Source organism: Dreissena polymorpha, chromosome 3, assembly GCF_020536995.1.
Source record: "Dreissena polymorpha isolate Duluth1 chromosome 3, UMN_Dpol_1.0, whole genome shotgun sequence".
Lineage (NCBI taxonomy): Eukaryota > Metazoa > Mollusca > Bivalvia > Myida > Dreissenidae > Dreissena > Dreissena polymorpha.
The window spans coordinates 82,089,561-82,111,459 of NC_068357.1; the positions used below are offsets into that span (position 1 = coordinate 82,089,561).

The following is a 21,899-nucleotide window of genomic DNA, read 5'->3' on the forward strand; positions in this document are numbered from 1 at the left end:
TAGTTAGAATATCTTACAGTATGTTTAATGGTAAAAATGTTTTTAATTAGAATGAAAACTTGTTTTTTTTTAAATATAAATGTTGTAGTCATGTTAAATGATGTAAAGCCTTTTAAAATGGACAGTCTTTAATAAGTCATTTATGACTGGATACATTCATGCTATTGTGTTATATTGTATATGTAAATTGTAGTATGAACATGCAATGTGATTGAGACTTCTATAAAATATGTGTTTGTTCGTTTGTTTTTGTGTATTTGCCTCTTAAAGACTCATTCGCTCCCGTTATTTAGAGCCCTGCTTTAAGTAAAATTGAACACAATAATGTTGATTTACATGATCCGTTGTATTTTCATCTCTCTGAATCTCAAGTTACAACTAAAAAACTAGTTCATTATGTAGACAAGTCGTCACTTGAAATATATTTCTTCATAAATAAGCATTTTAATCTTATTAACAAAGTGCAATTATAATATTTATAGTATGTGCTATTTGAAAACGAACAACGTCATTGGTTATATTTCACATGTGTTTGTTATTTAGTTATGCATTGATTCACTATGTGTCGCGCTTGACTATGCACATTGATTCGTACTGTTTAGTAAAAAAATCCATAATATACATAAATGCATTTCAGGTAGAAGGTAAAACTCGGCTATCAGAGTGCCCAATTTGTTATCCGAAGTGTCCTTTATCAGGAATCAAGTGTCTGCAACTTCATGAATACCGCATGTTAAAACATGCCCTATCTTCGTGTATATTTCATTGAATACTATCACAATTTCAGTATTTCAAGCACAATTATTACTATTCATGCTGGAATATCTAACAATTTCTTGCAATATTTCTAAGTAGTTGTATTTTGTTGAAATGTTAACTGTTCATCCAGTTCATGCTGTTTTCCGACCGAATTTTCTATTTTTTGGGGGGAACATCTACCATTCTTCCGTGATTGTTTTCTTCCCAATGGAAAAGGATACACCATTTATAAACTCGACCATGTGCCTTTTCTAAAAACTAATCTTAAGGATATAACTTTAAATAAATCTGAGGAACTTACCTCTCACGCGTGGCTTCTGTTGTTCTCTTTTATCGAAGTGCCATCTGTTATCAAAGTATCCGCATTTCCAGCGTGGAATTACCGACAGTAAAGTGTGTGAAAATTAAAACTCTACAAAAGAATACTGACTGGATATCAAGAAGAAAATCAACATCGATGGTAACGCCAATATCGCCGTTATTGTTAAATATGCACAGCAGCGTTTGGCACGCGATCCATTCGCCCAGCGATACCACCATTTTGGGATATAACACCATAATACAATAATACATCTCTCGGGAAAATAGCAGAGCGATTGTTAATATCATTAACTCAGTAGATATGTATTACCTGATTTTCTTCATTACCATAACTAGTATTATTATGATGATGATAATGATGGTTATTATTATTAAAGCTTTATTATTATGATTTATATTGTTATAATTTCTCCTTATTATGTTGGATTGATATAATTTATAAATTCTCTTCATATAGTGTTTCTAATCAATGCATTTTTTTGCAAAAAAACATGACTCCATTATTATGGACTTTCCATTAAATTTTCTTATAAAAGTCTAACTAATTATCTGCCACGTTTCTATTTTCATAGGTACAACACAGGAGTTACATCACTTATCATTACAAACTTTATTGAGCAAATTGTCTATTTCAATATCATCATCACTATCATCCTCATCCTTATCGGTATTGTTCTCTCGCAACTGTGTTTAAAGTATATGTATGTCAACTAACTCACTGAGGAAAATGTCACTGTAGGTCAACCAATATTCCATCTTCACCAAGTTTCCAGCTACTTATTGAACATCAAGCGTGCAGTGACATATTTTATAGGCACATAGCCAATTATGTGTTTGGTAATTTGCATGGAGGGAGCAAATTCAATGGTTTTGCATGACTTAACAGTATTACCTTTGTTCTCACTTCTCTAACATAACGTATCAACTGACGCTTATTTACAACTAATTACTTTGGCGTTTCGTGGTATATATAACCTATCAAATTCCTTATTTCTGCAACAAGTCATCGCTACAATCCTGTATTTCACTCAACTTGGCAAAGGTACGCATAAGGTATGTATGTTTACTGTACCTACTTTCCCCCTTCTTACAAATGCGCTCACAGTAATACAACCACTAATGCAGTGAATTGCAGGTAACCCTGAACAAAAGTACTTTCATTGGGTCATTTCCGTTGTCGAAAAGGATTGAAAGTCCAATGTGTGACCAATATCTAATTAGAAGCAGAATCTGTATCAAGTGATCTTACAATAATTTTTTTTTACAGAATCATATTTGCGGGCCTTACGTTGCTTTTGTTTGCTAAGCAGTTTTGTTATAACCAACTGGAACTCGATGGGACATTCTGATTCTGAAATGAACTGCCCATTACCCTGCAGTAATACATGTGTTGAAATCCACTGTTTTGAAGTCAAACTGGATTTTTTTTGCCAGAATTACTAAATTTGGCTAAACTTTCGGCTTGGCATAGCAAAGTCTGATATATAACTTCTTTGGTGAGACTATTCTATCTTTGATCTTGGGTACCGTAGATGGCCCATCATTGACTGCGACAAATGAGTATGAGGTATCTTGCAACACAAAGCACCAGGCGGTGTTTATTCATTCACATCGAACTTATCCCAGCCAAAGTACAAAACTATTTATAGCTGAAATGATTTTGGATAAAATTGTTATTCCATAAATGGCTGCGTTCCACATGGCGTTTTCAAATTCAATTTTCCGTGTTAATGATTATGCATGACAAAAGCGGTTCAAAAGTGCAGCCAGCTCTGCACTTCCTGTACGATGGCAGTCATGGTGGTGCGGTAGTCTAGTGGTTACACACTGGTGCACCATTCCAGAGGTCCCCGGTTCAATTCCTGGCCGGGGCACTGGAAATTTTAGAAATGCTTTGAGTGTTTCTCACCCAACTAGAGATGTACTGGTATGAAACCCAGGTGATTCTCGCGTGTATCGGTTCTATACACTGAGCACGTAAAAGAACCAAGGGATCTATTCGCAAAGAGCTAGGGTATCGCACCCGGATTCTTTGTATCACAATACTGTCTCTTCTGCTTGCTGTCTCTTCAGCAAAAAAAGGACCCCATTGGAAATAAGTGCTTGCACTTTCATGGGTTATTCTTGACTGCAAGGTCACAATAAATACATACAAACATACATTGCGAAGAGAGTATATTTTGGCATCAACCACTCTCTATTGCTAGCTGCATAACATATATCTTAGGCAAAGGACTTTGCATTTTGTTGAACGTTGTTGCTAACCCGACTTGCCTTGAATTTCATGCTTGACTCGGATCTAAATACACACAAAAGTTGAAAACCTTTGTTGGAGGTCGCCGTGCTCCTAACCTAAACGTTTCCATTTTGCTGACATAGAATATGATTCGGGCGAGATTAAAGAATATATCTGCGTTGTATCATCGAACTTTAAAAAAGTCGTCTTTCGTCAGATGCAGCAAGGTCAGAGGCTTTTTCTATCGCCCTTCTCTCTTCATCAGCCCATACACTATCTGTGATTTAATAGGTTTTATAGTTTGCATTATGTATACAGAATGGAAGTGTTACAAAATGTAGCTATCGAATCTGCTTGCATCTGAACCCGTGTGACGTTTATGGCGTACCAGATCTTGTATATTGTATTTTTCTTTTGCAGGCATTATGTTTCTTTGCTTCACTGGCAAACATGTCTTGATCATGAACTTTACAAAGCATCCATTTATCAGACTTTCAAATTCAGACTGCTAATTGTATTGATTCTTCGGCGCATTTTATAACACATTAGATAAATCTTTTGTCACAAAAAGGTAATTTTCAACTGGAAACAGAACGTAGCTACTGGGAGCATCTAATGAGATATGCCTACATTAAGATGTGGAGGTTTGATCACCATCATTATCAGCACCCACTTTGGAACATGACATAAATTGGTGTACAACATCGTCTGTGTGTTCGATGTTTTTAAACAAATTAGGGGCAGATTACACGTCAAATGTTATAGTCTATGTTGTGAGGATATGTATGTTAACCTTGTGTTCACTACATTTTTAAGGTTTTGGAAACATTTAACTGTCAGTTAACGTATTGCGTATTTCGTCCTTAACTGTACTTTCAAAATGAACAATACATATTTTCCACAAAAAAACATCCCTAGACACATAGATTTATTTTCATAATTAGTTTTGTGTTATCTACACTGACAATTTTCTTAAGTGAAAGCCGTGATAAAGAATAAAGAAGTATATTAACATTACTTTCTGATAGAACATCATTGTTCCGCTCAATTATCACTCATTTTTATTGTAAGGTTAATTGGCTTTACCATGATAAGTGTCTGAAAAGAGATAATTTTGAGGATTTTACCACTTTAAAACGGGCACCAGTATTAACCGATTACTATTACACTTTAGAACAAAAAGGAAACAACATCCCAAGATAAATATATTTATTTTCATATATTTATTTTCATTATTTGTTTTCTGTTATCTACACTGAAACTTTTCTTAAGTGAAACCCGTGATAAAGAATAAAGAAGTATATTAACATTACTTGCTGATAGCACATCATAGTTCCGCTTAATTGTCACTTATTTTAGACAAATACGTTAATATGTCTTTACTACTTACCAACTGATAAAAGAATTAGTTAATTAATTCCTCTTGCCTTAGCATGATAAATAGAAAGTCAACAACAGGTTTCGTTTGTAAAAAATAAAAATAATTTAAATGGCGGGATGCAAACAAAGGGAAGCAACTGTGCTACAAGAATATTTATATTTACAAGGTGTGTTAGCTAAAATAAACTATGTAAGTAGATTTCTCTTTCACAGTGTCTTAATTGTATAAAATAGGCTGGGATTCAAGTTATGCAGAAAGAATATTGCTGACAAAGAATTAAAAAAGTTCAGTACAGTCCACTCTCGTTATCTCGAAGTCGGCGGGAACAAGAAAAAATATCGAGATAACGAGAGTTCAAGATATCCGATTAAGCGTTTTTAAAGAAAAAATGAGACGAAAATTTACCTTGTTTTTAACATCTAAATACCTGCTAAGTGGTCTAACTAAAGCCGTCACCGTGTGGCATAATACTCTCTTCCTGATATATACGGGTTTTTACGAGGCACATATTTAAATGCTTATAATGACGTTTTAAGTATTACAGAATTGCATGAACACATGCGGTTATAATTTTTCTAAACTGTTGAGTGAACATCCGGTAATGTTGCTATTTAAAGTTATGATGCAATTGACGTCCAATCAAGACGACGGTTTTCCATCTGAACATGCGTAAATCACGTTCCGGAATACTGAACTGTACATGTACATTTTGTAGTTTGAAATACGAAGTTCAATCGTAAATTTGCGACGGTTTATATACGCACAAATCTAACTCAGTGCATTTTGGAATGTTGTTTGTAAAAACAATAAGTCTGTCGGCCTTTCGGCATGCTGTGTATTAATTGCAGTTAATTGTGATGTTAAAGTGACAGCTAAAGTTACAGGCCTTACTCAAGTGTTAATGGCTAACGACATTACACACGTGTGATCAATGATGCAATCAACAGATCAATTTCCTACCGCACAGTATCGGGCGGCAGCCGGGCGAGGCGGGACGGTGAAGTATCAAAGAAAATTTTTCTCACCTTTTGCCGACACTGGGACAGTTATTCGCACTTCGAGATAAACCACAGTAAATACATGTAAAATCGGGACTCGGTGTAAAATTTTATATCGACATATCGAATTATTCGACATAACGAAAATCGAGATATGCGATGTTTATTTATATAGATAAAGAAGGAAAAAAGTTGGGACATTGAGCTTACTTCGACATATCGAGAATATCGAGATATCCGATATCGAGATAACGAGAGTGGACTGTATTTTAAATTGAAAAGAGTAAAAAAGCAAAATTAGGGGTATGCGTTGCAAAGTGCCATTTCTCGGTAAAGCCCGAACAGAATTTTGCAAACTTTTGTCAATGGATGCCACATATCTAGTGAATTAAGAAAAACATAACCTTAAAAATTTCTCCTGGGTGTAAGCAGGGTCATACTCAGCTCAAGTTCTATATATTTCAAATATTGAAATCGACAGTGAAGGAGGGTCAACAAAACAAAACACATCAAGCGAAACGGTATTGACTATCCATAAACTTTTAACATTTTATGGTCCAGTTATAATTATCTTAAAATAAATACAGTACCAATAATATATTCATACAACTTTATTAATTATAGTTATATAATATGAATCCCATGTCGTGATTGAAGGGATACATAAGGGATATACAAAGGAAACTCTAAGAAAAGCCTAGTATTTCAACCTTATGCTGTCAAACTTTCGCTTCAATATTTTTGTTGAATTGCTTTCAAAACTTGTGTCCTACTGTATGCACCGAAAAAGTGCAAATAGAATATTCAAAGGTCGACAAACAATCGCCATCTTTATAACACCGTAAATGTCTTATCACTTAAAATGTTCACGAAGTGCAATAGATCCTTTACGTTCTACTCCGCATTTAAAGTAGTCAACGGATACAAGTGCAAGTTTTCAACAGCCTTAATGGTTGATTGCAATATGCCATGTTTCAGTATAAGTTTGTGCATGAAGCAAAACATTGATCTTGATAAGTAATTACAGTGAACAATTTTGTAATCAAAACCGCAAACCGCATTCGGTATTCGGCATGTTAACGATTGCACATTACCAATAGGTTTACAAACACTTTTGCACATCTGTATTTCTAAACATAGACAGTGCGATAGTAATACGTCCATTTATGCTGACCTTATCTTTAATTTGGGTAACATGCTGTAGCGTAATTACGTATTGTTTGTGGAGAACGCAGAGTAACAACCAGAGTTCATTTATGCTTTTATCGAGATTTATTTCGGTTGAATAATTTCTAACACAACGCTTGCTTGTTCATGTAATACAATTTTACAGCGCGGTGGCCAACATGGCCGCCACGTCAAGAAAACGTGACAACTCTAACCGCAGACCGTTCACTACTAACTAAAACACTGCATTTTATCCCAAGATCAATTTACATAAAATTTACTTACGGATTGGTTACATTGCACCTTAGGAATTGATAGCACAAACTGTTCGAGTTCTTACATGCATATAGTCCAAATAATTAGACGTAAGCTACCCCGCTTACGTTTAAACGGCTACCGTCGTTTTCCTATAGCAAATTGAGTTCAACTTAAACTTCAGTTTTTCTCGTTAAATCTTTGCTAATGCATAAAATTATCATTAATTAGACATAAATGTGAGCGATTACCTCTTAAATGTGTAAAAATTGTGCTTTTAAACCACTTATGTACATTTTTAAAAATAAACATACACAACACACGAAGTGTGTTTGTCGTTTATAGAATTACATTGAATTATCTTGAACGAAATTATTTTTTGAATAGGTTACACATAACCAATTGTTGTTGTACAACAAACCACATCACTTTTTAGCTTTCTGTACTTTTTAATTAAATGAAACCTATATGTGTGTGTTAAAACTACCAGTTGTATCACGGAGTGTATATTGATAGGAGATGATTCGAGTATTTGACCCTTACTGTAGTAAATTCAATCTTATGCAAAAACTATTCATTCGATTTTATTGGTTTATACGTTATCTTGTTGCTTATTAATTCCTCTTTCAAAAAATATACGTTTTAGTATACTCCCGTTGCTATTAATGGATTTATAGCGAGATAAACACAAGAAATACACATTTTATGTTTTACCACCGCGCGTTTTACCGTGTTGTGGCTATCGATCTTGTACAATTAGCGTAAAGCGAAGCGCCGAGGTTATACATTTTGATGTACCCACTCACGTCTTTTGTTGAATTATAGTTTCATTTCTCGGCCGATTTTGACAAATTATATATCATTAGAAAGCTTACGTTCCGTAGTAAACAGATATATAAACATATATTAAGTGTTTCTTCTGATTTCGACAGCCCGGCGAGTTATAACTTTAACTTTTGCAAATATCATACCGTATTGGAGTTTGACATGTTCGTACTTAATACCAATTTGTAGCGTTTATATTTGGAGTTCAGTTTTAAAAATTACATCTTGCTTAGGAGAATAGAATTCTGTATACGATAGAAAAAAATTATTTAAAAAAACGAAAGTAATTAAGGAATGAAGGCGGAAGAAAGTAGCGCGCGTTCCTAACGCACTGAACTGTTGCTACGATCTTGGCGATTATGCTTTTGTTTAGAAACCGGCCATTGAATTTCCTTTGCCATGATTATTATATTTTTGATGGAATATATTGTGGTATTTTGTTCACGAAACATATCAATAAAGCTTATTAGAAATAAATCTTAACAAATTAACGATTTCAGCTCTTGTTTATAACACAGAAAGGGTGATAACTTTATGATGAAACAGCTTTTATAGCGGATCCTCTCGATTTTATTCGGCTTTGCATGCATACTTGAAATAAAATGGGTGTCAAAAACATTCATCATTTGCTGTTAATTATCAACGAGGGACTTATGTATAATTATATGAAATGTTATTTACCTTAAATTATCAATTTATTAAAGATTCTTGAATATCACGGTCGGTGTTACGCATTTCGTATTTTGACATCAGGGCATCATGTCCAACTATTCAAAATCATATTTTTTTTCACTGGGACGATGACGGCTTAGATTTAGACAGGCAGACAGATAGTTTATTCAGACTTATACAACAGTTCATCGTCTTCAACTCAAATATATAAATTATTTTTAGACGAATTGTTAGGTGATTACACATATAGCAGTGATGATTCTGAGAATGTTGCCATGTTTCTTATCCGTGTAATCTAGAGTCCGTGGTTTGAGCATTTTTATCGCGGTGTTCAATAAAAGATATCTCAATAATCTTGTTTATCGGTAGATCTGTGGTTTTATTGCCCCTGTGTTCAGCACAAACCAATTATCTCTTTATGATCAGATACTGTGCCGACCAATACTAAATAGCACTATGGTGTCATACGCCACAGCAGGGACCTATACTTGTGATCATGGAGTCTTAGTGCAAGACTTAAAAAAGTATGTTGTTTCGCTTGCGGTTGTTAAAGCTAAAACGGGGCTTCCCAGCTGGCACAGCTGCAGATATTCGGATTTGAATACCTAAACTTATTCAGACCTTATTCTTAACCGTTGCGCGTTTTACGATATCGGATTTTAGGCGGGAATACAACTCAGTGAAACTATTCAATTTCTTATACAACATTAAGCATATTAACAGTTATTGAAATTAACAATATCAGCGACATCTTTTTAAAGACTAAACACCTTTTCAAGTATCGAATTTAACATGTCAATAAAATATATTAATACCAAAAAAGGCTTCATTTAATATTGTTCACATTAAACCTTTAAATGAAAGTGTCGCTTTAACCATTTTCCGTGTCTTATTTAGCCGCGAATCGTTTGCTAAAAACAGTTAACAAAAAGGGCTACACGTTCTAATTCTTAATGAAATACAAAAATAAGTATAACATAATTAATAACGTCCATAAACACACACGGCAAGATCAAAGTTTTAATGGAAAACTAATATGACATTCCACGTAAATTATTATTTTCGTCTAAATCGAATACTATATATAGAGAAACAATGTATTTATAACCGACCAATGAGGTAACATTATGCAACTTTCAATTTACACAGTGCTATATGGCAACAATATGGAATTTGAACAGTGGTAGTGTTTTAAGGTCTGGACTATCATTACTTGTAAGTTTGTATAAACATTTTTCTAATGCAATTAGTAAAATAATGTTTATATTTTATGTTTAATAATTTATTGCATGATTATTCTGTGCTGTTATATGAATTTGATGCCGTTAAAGCTTCCGACATGAATTCATGTCGGAACGATGCTATTGCAAAATAACGTTAAACGATATGAGGTCGATGTAAATCGACCTCATATTTATAGGAGTAACATGCATATAGAATACTCTAAAACCTCATTACTCGGTGTGACATAAAACTTTATGTTGTGTTTGCCTGTGAATGCCTTAACTTCTGCTTACGTATAAGATAGAAATATTGATGTAAATAACCTTTTAACATTTTCTTACATATTAGTAATTATAACAGTTACTAATCAATTACTCAAACATATTATTAAAATATTTCCCTATTATTAAATCTATCTGTACTTAAATTTCTATCATACGAATAATCAATATGCTATAGGAATAAACGATAAGCATTTGTCGTTATGTCACAATGCTGTGAAAAAAAACGATTAAAAGCATCGGTTTAACAATGAATACATAAGTTAGGAAACATGAATATAACAAACCTCATATTGACACACGAGAGTTAAGCGACTTGTGTTACAGAGCATTTGCGATTTAACAGTAACATATTAATTAAGATGTTGTTTAAAATGAAATGCTATTAACATCCAAACATACCTTCAAACAAGGTGCAAGCCGACATATGTATGCTCTGAAATCACTGTATGTTATTATTAAACCGTTAAATCAAATAGCTGTTAAATCAAATGTCACAACTTGCCAATTCACTGACTGTTTCGTAGTTTTCGATCAGATTACAAATATCTATAAATAGAATTGTTCAACGTGTAGTTTAGTGATAAAGGTGTTTAAAACACGGATGTAAAAACAACAAAGGTTGTTTATCGAATATTCGTTAAACATCGACTCATACCGTACGATACTAAGGAAGGCTTATTCGCCTCTACATTATCCACATGATATTTGTTATATTTATCAAGTGGTAAATATATAAAACGATTTATTTGAAAATCCTACGGTTCATATACTTCCCTATGCCTCGTTTAATATTAACATTGCAAAATTATTTTTATCAGGAGAGGTTATGTATTCCTAATCATATGAATGCAATTCCTTATTACCAATGGTATTATATATATTTTTACGCTATTTATCGTTGATGCTGACGCGTCATTGATATTTTTATGTATAATAATTTGTACGATAATTCAATTCCATGAAGCTGCATGCAACTGCAGTACATTACACTGCATGTTGATTAATTACGTGGATGATACGTCATCCATTGCACATGGTGGATGGTTTCGGCCACATGTTTCTGGTCGCCCACACGCACACACAAAAGATAATATAAAAATATACCCCACAGAAAGGAAAAAAAGCGCCTATAAGACATTAATGGCATTTTTCGTGTGGCGATTGTACCAATGAAGCGCAGTGTAGTATTGTCAGTTTGATTATTGCGTTCATAATCGCATTTACGTAACACAAATGGAATGCAATCCTTAAAACATGCAGCAGTTATATGAACATGGAAATTAAAATTACATGTCAATGTTGTTAATTTGCAATTATTGTTCTAAAGATGTGTATTGTGTATGACATGGGAGAATTTGGTATCCATAAAAGAGTCTAAGCCATTCATGATTTGTTGTCAGATACAGACGTACATATGTAGGCATAGTGTTTGTACAATATCTACCTGAGGACAAGTATGAGTTGGTGATATCAGTTTTAATTAGAGATTATTCACCGGGAAAGAAGAGCTTGTAGGTCATATTGGCCCTGCATATCAATGCGATATGGCCTTCCGAACTTGCTTTCACGGTGGATAAACTTTTTGTTACATTAAGTGAGCCTTTTTGAGATATACGTTACAACAAAACATAACATATGACGCCACGTGTATAAAAGGAAAACGGCATTTCATTGCGCGAATAATGTGACGATATGTTGTGTTCTGATTTGAATCTTTTGTCTGTGATATTGACCTCGATCTCTCGCCCACCGACCCGAACTAAAACGCTCGCCCGCCCGAACAAAATCGCTCGCCCGCCCGAACTTAAACGCCCGCTCGCTGCAGATGTTCCCATAATACGGCCCGTCTTTCATAACGAGCGCATAAAAATACCGGTATTGTTTAGTTCAATGGCGACATGTAAAAACAAATCAAGAATTTGTTTCCTAAAAATGTTTTTTGAGTTGCATTATTCCTATGAGACTAAAATTGATGCATGACGAAACAATATGTGAACGACGAACGCGCTTTGGTTTGCAGAAAGAACTGTTGTGCAATACCAATGGCCAGTAAAACGATATCGAGGAAATCGAGTCATTTCAAGAACGTTATGACAAAAAATCGAGTATTTTGTTGATAAATTGTATATGGTTGACTTAGATATAATAATTTACATGCTTACATAATAATATATTGGCGAAAAATGCGTTTGCTCAAAAACATTTAAAAATTCAAAATAAAAAAAAAGTCCATTTTTCTTTGCTCAGTGAGGACTAAAACACTAAATGTATTGACGAATTTGTATAATGGAAAATAAGCATACTTTAAGGAAAACACTTCGAAACGATGTCACTTACTGAGCAAGTATGGAACCCGTCAATGTGTATCAAAACAGTTCGCAAAAATACATGTGAATAATGGTAAGGCACAATGCGTGTGAAACGTCATGACAATGCGTGTTAAACGTCATGATACATTTCTGAAATGTTACATTTTACTCAAGTAGACGTTGTTTTGTTATTATCTTGATGAAATTTGAACTTTCGAGTATCTTACTTCGTGAACTTATGGGTACACCATTGTAGTAAACATTTGACTAAATACTGTTTATTTAAAATAGGACCACTTTTTACATGCAACGTCTGTGCTCTATCTTCAGCTTTCGGTAATGCTAGACAGCAAGAAACAATAAGAAAGTATGTTCTAATAAAACAACAACACATACCTGAAGTACTCTACCCATTTTATTGTGATAATATTAAAGACATAAGTAGTAGATTCGATCTAATGAAGCTTTGGAATAATAAACTAGATATATAAAATAACAAAAACACGCAAACACATAAAATACTGATGCAAACTGGGAGTAGAACTCACGATGTTGATAAAGAACTTGCGCGTTTCGATTTAATGTAACAGATCAGTAACATTTGGACAATGTTGTCAGACGACCACAAAATGACTGTTCTGTAATTGTTCAATATAATTTTACCTACGGGTTCCAGTGGCTTTGCTGTTTTAATTATGCAACAACATGAATAACAACAAACAACAACTATCGAACGCTCAAACGCACGCTAGTAGGACGAACATCCATAACCTCGCTGGACACGGAGCTAACCATTATCATCCTTATACACAATACGTGATTTATAGAGAATAATAGGTTAGTGTTGATTATAGATTAGGTTTATCATGCGAGGCTTAGAAAACAAAAAGCACGAGTCTTTTATGAAATTTTATGCACACATAAAAGGTTTTATGAATCGAGCTTGGTTCTAAGTTATGTAAAGACGCGGGGCGGATTGGAATTGTGCCAATAGGTTGCCTAATGTTGCATAGCGTTCAGCCAATCGGGCGCCGGGGTCCGAGTCACGTGACCACGCGCTTAGCGTCCTTTCGCAGACAAAGCAAAGCGCCCTTCTCTCAGTCTTAGAGAACGCTGTAAGCAGAAAGTTGCTAGAAAAATTATCGTACCTCCATTCCGCCTCCGCCTAATACAATTATATATATATTAAAACAAAGAATTTTTTTTTGTGAGTGTGTTTGTGTGGAAATACTCGAGGTATATCGTTTATGTTATCGTTTGTTTAATAACAACGCTTCACTTGCTTGCGTTGGTTTATGATCGGTGGCAGCCTAACTTTGGAAGCATTTTAGTGTATCGTGCGAATTCCTTTGTTCGGAATATCAAGATGGCGGCGCCCATAAAGGCGCAATTGTTTGGACATTCGTTTGTTTCACGTTGGAAAGATTTCATTCGGCATAAAGATGAACTTAATTACCGTCTGGGCCTACAACTTGGGACAATGGTGCAGTTCAGCGGTTTTCCAGGAGCTCGAGCTAGGTCATTAATCGGGAAAATGGATTTCGTTGCTGATTATTCTCCAGAGATTTTGGTCCTGCTGGTGGGTACTAACGATTTGTACGAGGACGTTCCGGTGGAATCCATCGAAGAACAAATTTGTGGCATTGTGTATGAAGCGATATCAAACATTAAGGTTGCAAAGGTCATTGTTTGCCAAGTACTTCATCGTTGCGAACCTAAAATCAGGACTAGGTTCCCAGTGGATTTGCATTGGTTCAATGCCAGAGTGGATAAGTTAAATGCATCATTGGACACAACACTTAAGTCCCGCTTTCCCAACAGGGCTTTTCTATGGAGGATGAAGGGATTCTGGTCTCCGGAAACGAAGAACAAGAATTTTGCGTCAGATGGCTGCCACCTTTCTGATGACGGGCAATTCAAGCTACTGTCGAATATCCGGGCAGCTATTATAGCTGCTCACCGTCAATCTCTCAAATAGAAGCTAAGTATTATTTGCCTGTCGTTTTAAGGTGACGGATTGACCCTTGTTTATCATCGTTGTTTGTCACTGCGTATTAATTTGGGCGTCTTTGTCTATTAAATTGATTTAAGGGCGTAGGGGCAGTTATTCCCTTTTGTTTGCAAGTGGCTTTTATTCCTGGGAACTATGGTTTAGTAATCCAAATTTGTTTGTTTATGGCTATCATTGTCGGGACCTGCGGTGCAGATATTCCGTTTTGTTTGCCAATGGCTATTATTTATGGGACCTGCTGTGCAGTTACCCTAATTTGTTTGCTTATGGCTATCATTTACGGGACCTGCGGTGCAGATATTCCGTTTTGTTTGCCAGTGGCTATTATTTATGGGAGCTGCGGTGCAGATACCCCAATTTGTTTGCATATGGCTATCATTACGGGGACCTGCGGTGCAGATATCCCCATTTGTTTGCCGGTGGCTATTATTTACGGGACCTGCGATGCAGTTACCCCTATTGTTTGCTTGCGGCTATCAGCTAGGGGACCTGCGGTGCAGTTATCCCCATTTGTTTGCCGGTGGCTATTATTTATGGGACCTGCAGTGCAGTTACCCAAATATGTTTGCTTGCGGTTATCATTTAGGGGACTTGCGGTGCAGATATCCCCATTTGTTTGCCAGTGGCTATTATTTATGGATCCTGCGGTGCAGAATACCAATTTGTTTGCCAATGGCTATTATTTATGGGACCTGCGGTGCAGTTATCCCAATTTGTTTGCAATGGTATTTAAGGGAGCTATGGTGCATATTTCCCCTTTTTCTATGTCAGTATCTTAGTTAGGGGAGCTGCCATGCAGTAACACCCTATCATAAATAGTAAGGCCTTCAGTGTCTTGCGGTGCACACCACAGGCATGCCTTACTTGGTATCACTTCAGTTTATTAATGCAATTTCAATTAACTTCCAGATGCCTCTGAACAAACGGAAGCCGGCAACAGCGTCTAGCTGCTCTTGCTGCGAGGTATCCCCTTCGCCAGCTAAACAAGCGAAACCATCACCAACGCCGCGTACGCTGGTTTCTCCCGCCTTACAGTTGGCGCACCAAGACACCCAGTCTACTGAGACAGCTGTCCCGGCGACGCCCGCAGTTTATCCTGGAGTGAGAGCTAGTTCCTCTGGAATCAATAGACTGCATAGACACACAGTGTCAACAGGGAATGTTGTGTCCTTTGTTCACGAGAGTTCGGGCGACGAATCTGACGATGCCACAACCGCTTCAGAAAGGAGCTTAATGTTAGTGCGTTCCAAGGTGACAACGGTCAACATTCCCTCTACTCAGTCACCGAGGCCTCTTTTGGTCGACGATTCCGATTTTGACACGGAGCCCGAGTCGATGGATCCAGACATTATCCATACTAACTTGATTACAGGTATTGGCACACCATATGTCGAACCGATAAGCACTTCCATTTTAGATCAAATTAAGGCCCCTTTGAAAAAATCAATATGGGCAAATAAGTTTGTTGACATGTCCTTACTACTTTCTTCCCCATTTGCTTCTGATTCGGACTCCCTCTCTCTGCAAGTATCAAAGGACTCACACATCTCTATCCAACCTTCGGTTAAAACTAAGAAAATCCTTTCAATTGAAATGTGGTGATCGGCTTTCATTCGGTACACAGCGGTGTACACTCATAAATTCCCTCTGCAAGCCCCTCAGCTGATGAAATACATGGAAATTGTACGGGGCATCGCTCATCGCAAGCCAGGCCTCTCTTTTGCTTTTTACGATAATCAATTTCGTAAGGCTCGTGAAACATCCCCCCTGCCCTGGGATAGACTACATACCGAGTTCTGGTTGATGGCAGTTACTTTTCCATCAAACCATGTTTCTACCCAGCCCTTTCGTTCCTCACGCACAGGCAATGATAGAAAAGCAACCGGAACAAAGAGGTTCCTTGAGAACACCTGTTGGCATTTCAACAAGCTTTCGGGATGTAGATCTCACAAATTGCTCTTGCCACATGTCTGTGGGTACTGTCGTGGACCACACACAGCCTTTAACTGTGGCACGTCAGTCAAAAACTCCTCCTTCAAGAACCCCCCTAACCACACCCCTAAACCCAACAGTCAAACAAAATCTGGTAACACCAGTTAAAATTGATAAGTTAGCCCCGTATCTTCAAGGTTACCCACTGGCACAGTACATAATACAAGGGTTTACAACTGGTTTCAAATTGGGCTACACAGGCCCTCAAATGAACTCAATATGTCCGAACCTAAAATCATGCAAAAACAACTCATCACTAGTTTCTTCAAAATTACAAAAGGAAATTGATAGCAATAGAATAAAAGGTCCTTTCATAGATCGACCCTTACAAAATCTTCGTTTGAGTCCAATCGGTCTGGTCCCTAAAAAAGAACCTGGTCAGTACAGACTGATTCAGAACCTCAGTTATCCTGACGGAAATTCAGTCAACACATTTATTGACAGAAATTTGGCATCTGTTAAATATGCATCTTTCGATGATGCCGTACAAAAGGTTTTACAATTAGGTCGTGGGTCATTAATGGCGAAGACTGACATTGACTCAGCCTTTCGAATAATACCAGTGAATCCTGATGATTTTAATTTGTTAGGATTTAAATTTCAGGGTAAATACTATTACGACACGTGTTTAACTATGGGTAGTTCATCTGCGCCAGCCATCTTTGAGCGTTTTAGTTCAGCCATTCACTTTGTGTGTAACACATATTTGGGCATTGACCATATGGTACACATATTAGATGATTTCCTAATCCTAGGCCCCCCAAAATTCACATATTTGCCAACAAAACTTATCTAAATTCTTGTCTTCTTGTGCTGAAGTAGGCATTCCTATTAAATTAGAGAAAACCGAGTCTGCTCGAACTGTGATTACATTCATGGGTTTGGAATTGGATAGTAACTTAATGGAAGCTAGACTTCCCCAAGAAAAATTAGATAAACTTAGAAGCCTCCTTCATTTGGTCAAACGTACTATAACCTTGAAAAAACTGCAATCCTTGCTTGGTTACCTTAACTTCTGTTGTCAAGTTGTACTTCCAGGTCGTAGTTTCCTGCGCAGACTCACTGATCTGAAAAAGAAATCTATCAACCCAAACCACTTTATCACTCTCTCTAAGGAAAATAGGCGTGATATTGCAGCATGGAAATTATTTGCTGAATACTTCAATGGTAAAACGTTACTTTCGAAAAAACGCTGGATCGATTCTCCTGCGTTACATTTCCATACTGATGCAGCAGGTTCTTTGGGTTTTGGAGCAATTTATGCACAGCATTGGTTTTACGGCTCATGGCCATTTAACTTGCAATCAGAGGGAATTACTTTTAAAGAGTTATTTCCAATTGTTTTGGCCTTAGAAATATGGGGTCCCATCCTTCGAAACAAGTGCATCATACTTCATACAGACAATTCAGCTGTCAAACATATAATAAATAAGCAAACATCGCGTGCCCCAACAGTGATGTCTCTTGTTAGAAGAATAGTACTTTCTTGTATGAAGAATAATATTTTGTTTAAATCTGAACACGTCCCAGGGTAAATAATGTTTTACCGGGCTTGCTTTCTCGTCTACAGGTAGCCAAGTTCCTCACGCCAGCGCCCGAAAAGGACAGAGAGCCAACACTCATACCGGAAGATCTGATTTCAATCCACTAAATTGTAGTGTGCTCTCATTACTAAATAAGTCCTTAGCACCATCAACTTTTACTTCCTATAAGAATGCGTGGAGGCACTATCAGTCATTCCACCAGCTTCATTATAACAGCCATGTCTTGCTGCCAGTCCCAACCGAAAGGCTGGCCCAATTTATTTCATCGTGATATAGTGTTTAACATGGGGGTATTGTTATACTGTTAGTAACTGATGGTGTATGGAATATACACCCTCAGCAATTTCATACAATACGAGAGCGAAGCTCGAGTATGGAATATAAGTGTTGAGAGTGTATACCCCATACACCATCAGTTACTAACTGTGTAACGATTATAAAATTATCGTCTTTGATGTGGTCGAATAGAAAACCATATAGACACGCTTTGTGTACTGTTAACAGGTAACATCATTTTGACAACAACTTTTAATTATACGATATTAGGTCTAATCCGGTCGAAACAATTACATCAAGCGTTTCATTCAATCACTATTATAAAAGCCATAATATATACAAAAAGTCAATTATACGCAAAATTACATTTTAACAAAATGTAAGTATAAATATAACTTGAAATATCAGAACTCCAAATCGCTGCGTGTTGACCAATAAACAACCATGAATCAACATTTTTTGAAAGAAATGAACATTGATTTTGTATAAATTTTATGAATACGATTAAATCATCGTTATTCAGTGTGTGTGTTTTGTTTTTGCTGTATGCGCACATGTCTTATTATTTATGCATTTACAGTTTAGCAACTTTAAGTCTTCTTTAGTAAACATGCGTTACATTTTCGCAACGTGTGACCAATACCATACGAAAATAACAACGTACCCGATGTCACTTTCAGATATGTGTATATAAACGAAATAAACACATGTCGTTTCTAAATATACAAATTGCGGTCGATATCAACGTCATCACATCCTGTCCGTATTTTGAAAGATTTATTATGCGTAAGCAAGTTTGACTTTTTCAATTTATAATACAAACAACAAGGTGTAGTTTTACAATTCACTCCCAACATCCTGAATCGAAATATAGACACAGCGAAAGATCTTGCTAAAAAAATGTATATATAAATTGCGGTCGATATCAACGTCATCACATCCTGTCCGTATTTTGAAAGATTTATTATGCGTAAGAAAGTGTGACGTTTCCAATTTATAATACAAACAACATTTGCGTTTTCATAAACGAAACGTTTTTTTATGTTTACATTTCAGATTTCATTCAAATCCATCAAGAAATGGTTTAATTGTAAAATATTTGTGAATGTCTTACGATATGAGTAATGGAAATAGACGAGCAAATTCCTGTGTCGCGCATGGCTATTACTCGTTCCTCCTGTTCACATTTGACGAGGTTGTACAGCGTATTAATAAATCTTGATAAATCTTGTTGTCGCCACTGTGTTGCATTTTTTAAGACATGATTTGCACTTTCACAATTGTTGTTTGTCCAACACTTTGTTTACTATCAACAAAATACTTTGTCATTACATCGTTCATCATCATTATCTTTAAATGTATTTAATTGTAAACAGCCTATCAGTAATGCTCATATCAATCAAATTTCATTTTAAACATGATGTTATGGGATCTGACTGAAGTTTTAATGCGTCGTGTTAATTTATTTGAACCAGTTAAGTACTGCTGTAGAACATGTATCCTGGACAAGATTATAAAATTGCCACATAAATCCTTCGTTGTCTGACATTTGCGGTTACAAGCCCGACAATCACTGGTTGTCAAGAGCCTGTGACTCACTGTGGCTGCATTTTGGACTTTTTTGTAAGTCATGCGTTGCACAATCATTTCATTCTTGGAAAGTTATTGAGACAAAAAGTAATTCAGCTTTATCATTTTTGACCCTTTCCCCCATAAAAAGCACACACTTAAACAATGTCATATTGTGAACAAAAAAGAAAACTTCTTTGGAATTTACGCTGACGTTTGTACATGTACATAAATATATCACTAAGCCTTACCTCGCAGTAGATGCGGTGGGCATTGCAAGTTTCGGAGCACACCGAACACAAATAATCCATTTCAATAACAATATTTAAGTTTAGTATATGATTAAGTTTTGAGCATAATCAATAAATTTCCCAATTTTGATGAAAACGACGCTAATTTACCCAATTTGACCGGTACCGGCGCCAGTCCCAAAGTGGTGAGGAAAAACGCTGATGGAACTATCGGAATATCTCCCGCTTTGTCGTTTAAACATAAGCAAAATATAATCGAAAAAGTTTTGTGGTAACCCCACAGAAATAACGGATTGTTTCTAAGTAATTAAAGTATAATGACCACTTGTCCCGTCGGACTAGCAAATTCTTTATTTACTTGTCCGGACTAACAATTTGGTTGTCCCGGACAGTCGGACTACCGTTAATGTCGAGCCCTGCATTATGTGTAGAAAGTTATTTTCCACTTATCCAACTCCACTTATTTTTGTGCCGACTTTTCACTTTTGTTAACTCCAGTGTGTAGGGTTTTTATGTTTCCTGTAATCCATCATATTAGCTTCATGTTATTTTAAAGCCACCAAACTTATTTGGCATAGTTAATTTAAGTATAAATAAGAAACATATTTTATCTATGCCAATAAGAATATATATGTTGGTTATAAGGTAGAAATCCGTTTCTGTATGCTTTAAAACTAAAACATAATCGCATTTGTTGAAATGCATATAATATACGTATAGAAATCCTACTTTTGGTTTAAAAAGCTGTATAGTTTAAAAACTAATAAATTACTTGCTAACTGTGCTATAGATTTAATGACACCTTTGCACACTTTCAAAATTGCATCTATTTGTATTAATTAACATGAATTTCATTTCAATGTAAAGTGTGTGGTTTTAAAGAAAATAACGAAAGAAAATCGAGAGTTGGACAACAAGATTTCCGCATAGAACGGCTTATTGCCGTCGGAAATAACTGTTATTCGTGTCAGTAAGAACTGTTACGTAAAGCGTGGCGAAAAAAGTTGAGCGAAGCGTTGTTTCAGAATGTGGGCTTGGGAGGGGCGGACTTTTCAGCCAATGATAACAGTTAAAAAGGGAACGCTTTAAATAACCAGGTCATCGCATGTACTGCGCACATTCTCGCGTAGTGTTTTATGTTTAAATACGGAAAGGTCATTATATCAACGATGTTGAGCCGAAAGCGATTTTTTCATTCAAATAAGGAAGAGTGATTGAGAAAGGGCGAACTTAAGCAAGTTTTAATTGGTTGCGGTATACGCCGTTATCGCCCCTCTTATTCCGCTTGACCGATCTACCTTTCCTATTATTTGTGAAGACGTCAGCTATAGCAAACAACATTTATCATTTACTTACAACTTTTTAATAATAGCATCAACGATAATTGCTAGCCAGGAAAAATAATACATTTATACCGAATTTGATTGATAATTTTGCAATATCGATTGTTAATTATCCAGATGGTCGAAACAATTCTATGTAAACGAGTGTTCGATACACTGATATTTATTATGATATCTCTATGACCGGATTTTCATTTTCCTGGATTTTTTTACTAGTTGCAAGATGTGTTTTGACCAACAGTATGCACGTCAGTGCACAGTTTCAATGAATCCGTTTGCTTGTATTTTACAAGATACTTTTTTTTCTGCGAACACTACATTTACCACACACCGAGCCGTACACTTTTCAACTATTTTGTGGTTAGTAGCACAATCGATTCCTGAACATGACACGTGACTTGGACAGATTGCCAACCGGAAACCACACAGTGCCGACAGTGTCCGATATAAAACATCATATACACGAACATCAATGACACTGA

At 36.0% G+C, this 21,899-nt stretch overlaps 1 protein-coding gene across 1 annotated transcript; it reads left to right on the forward strand.

Moving 5' to 3' along the window:
• The first annotated feature begins 15,300 nt into the window (after positions 1-15,300).
• Positions 15,301-18,336, forward strand: LOC127874993 (uncharacterized). The gene is made up of 2 exons (XM_052419719.1): positions 15,301-15,814; positions 18,005-18,336. Exons 1-2 carry the CDS (start codon positions 15,352-15,354, stop codon positions 18,247-18,249), a joined length of 708 nt encoding a protein of 235 aa, XP_052275679.1. The 5' UTR covers positions 15,301-15,351; the 3' UTR covers positions 18,250-18,336.
• The last annotated feature ends 3,563 nt before the right edge of the window (positions 18,337-21,899 follow it).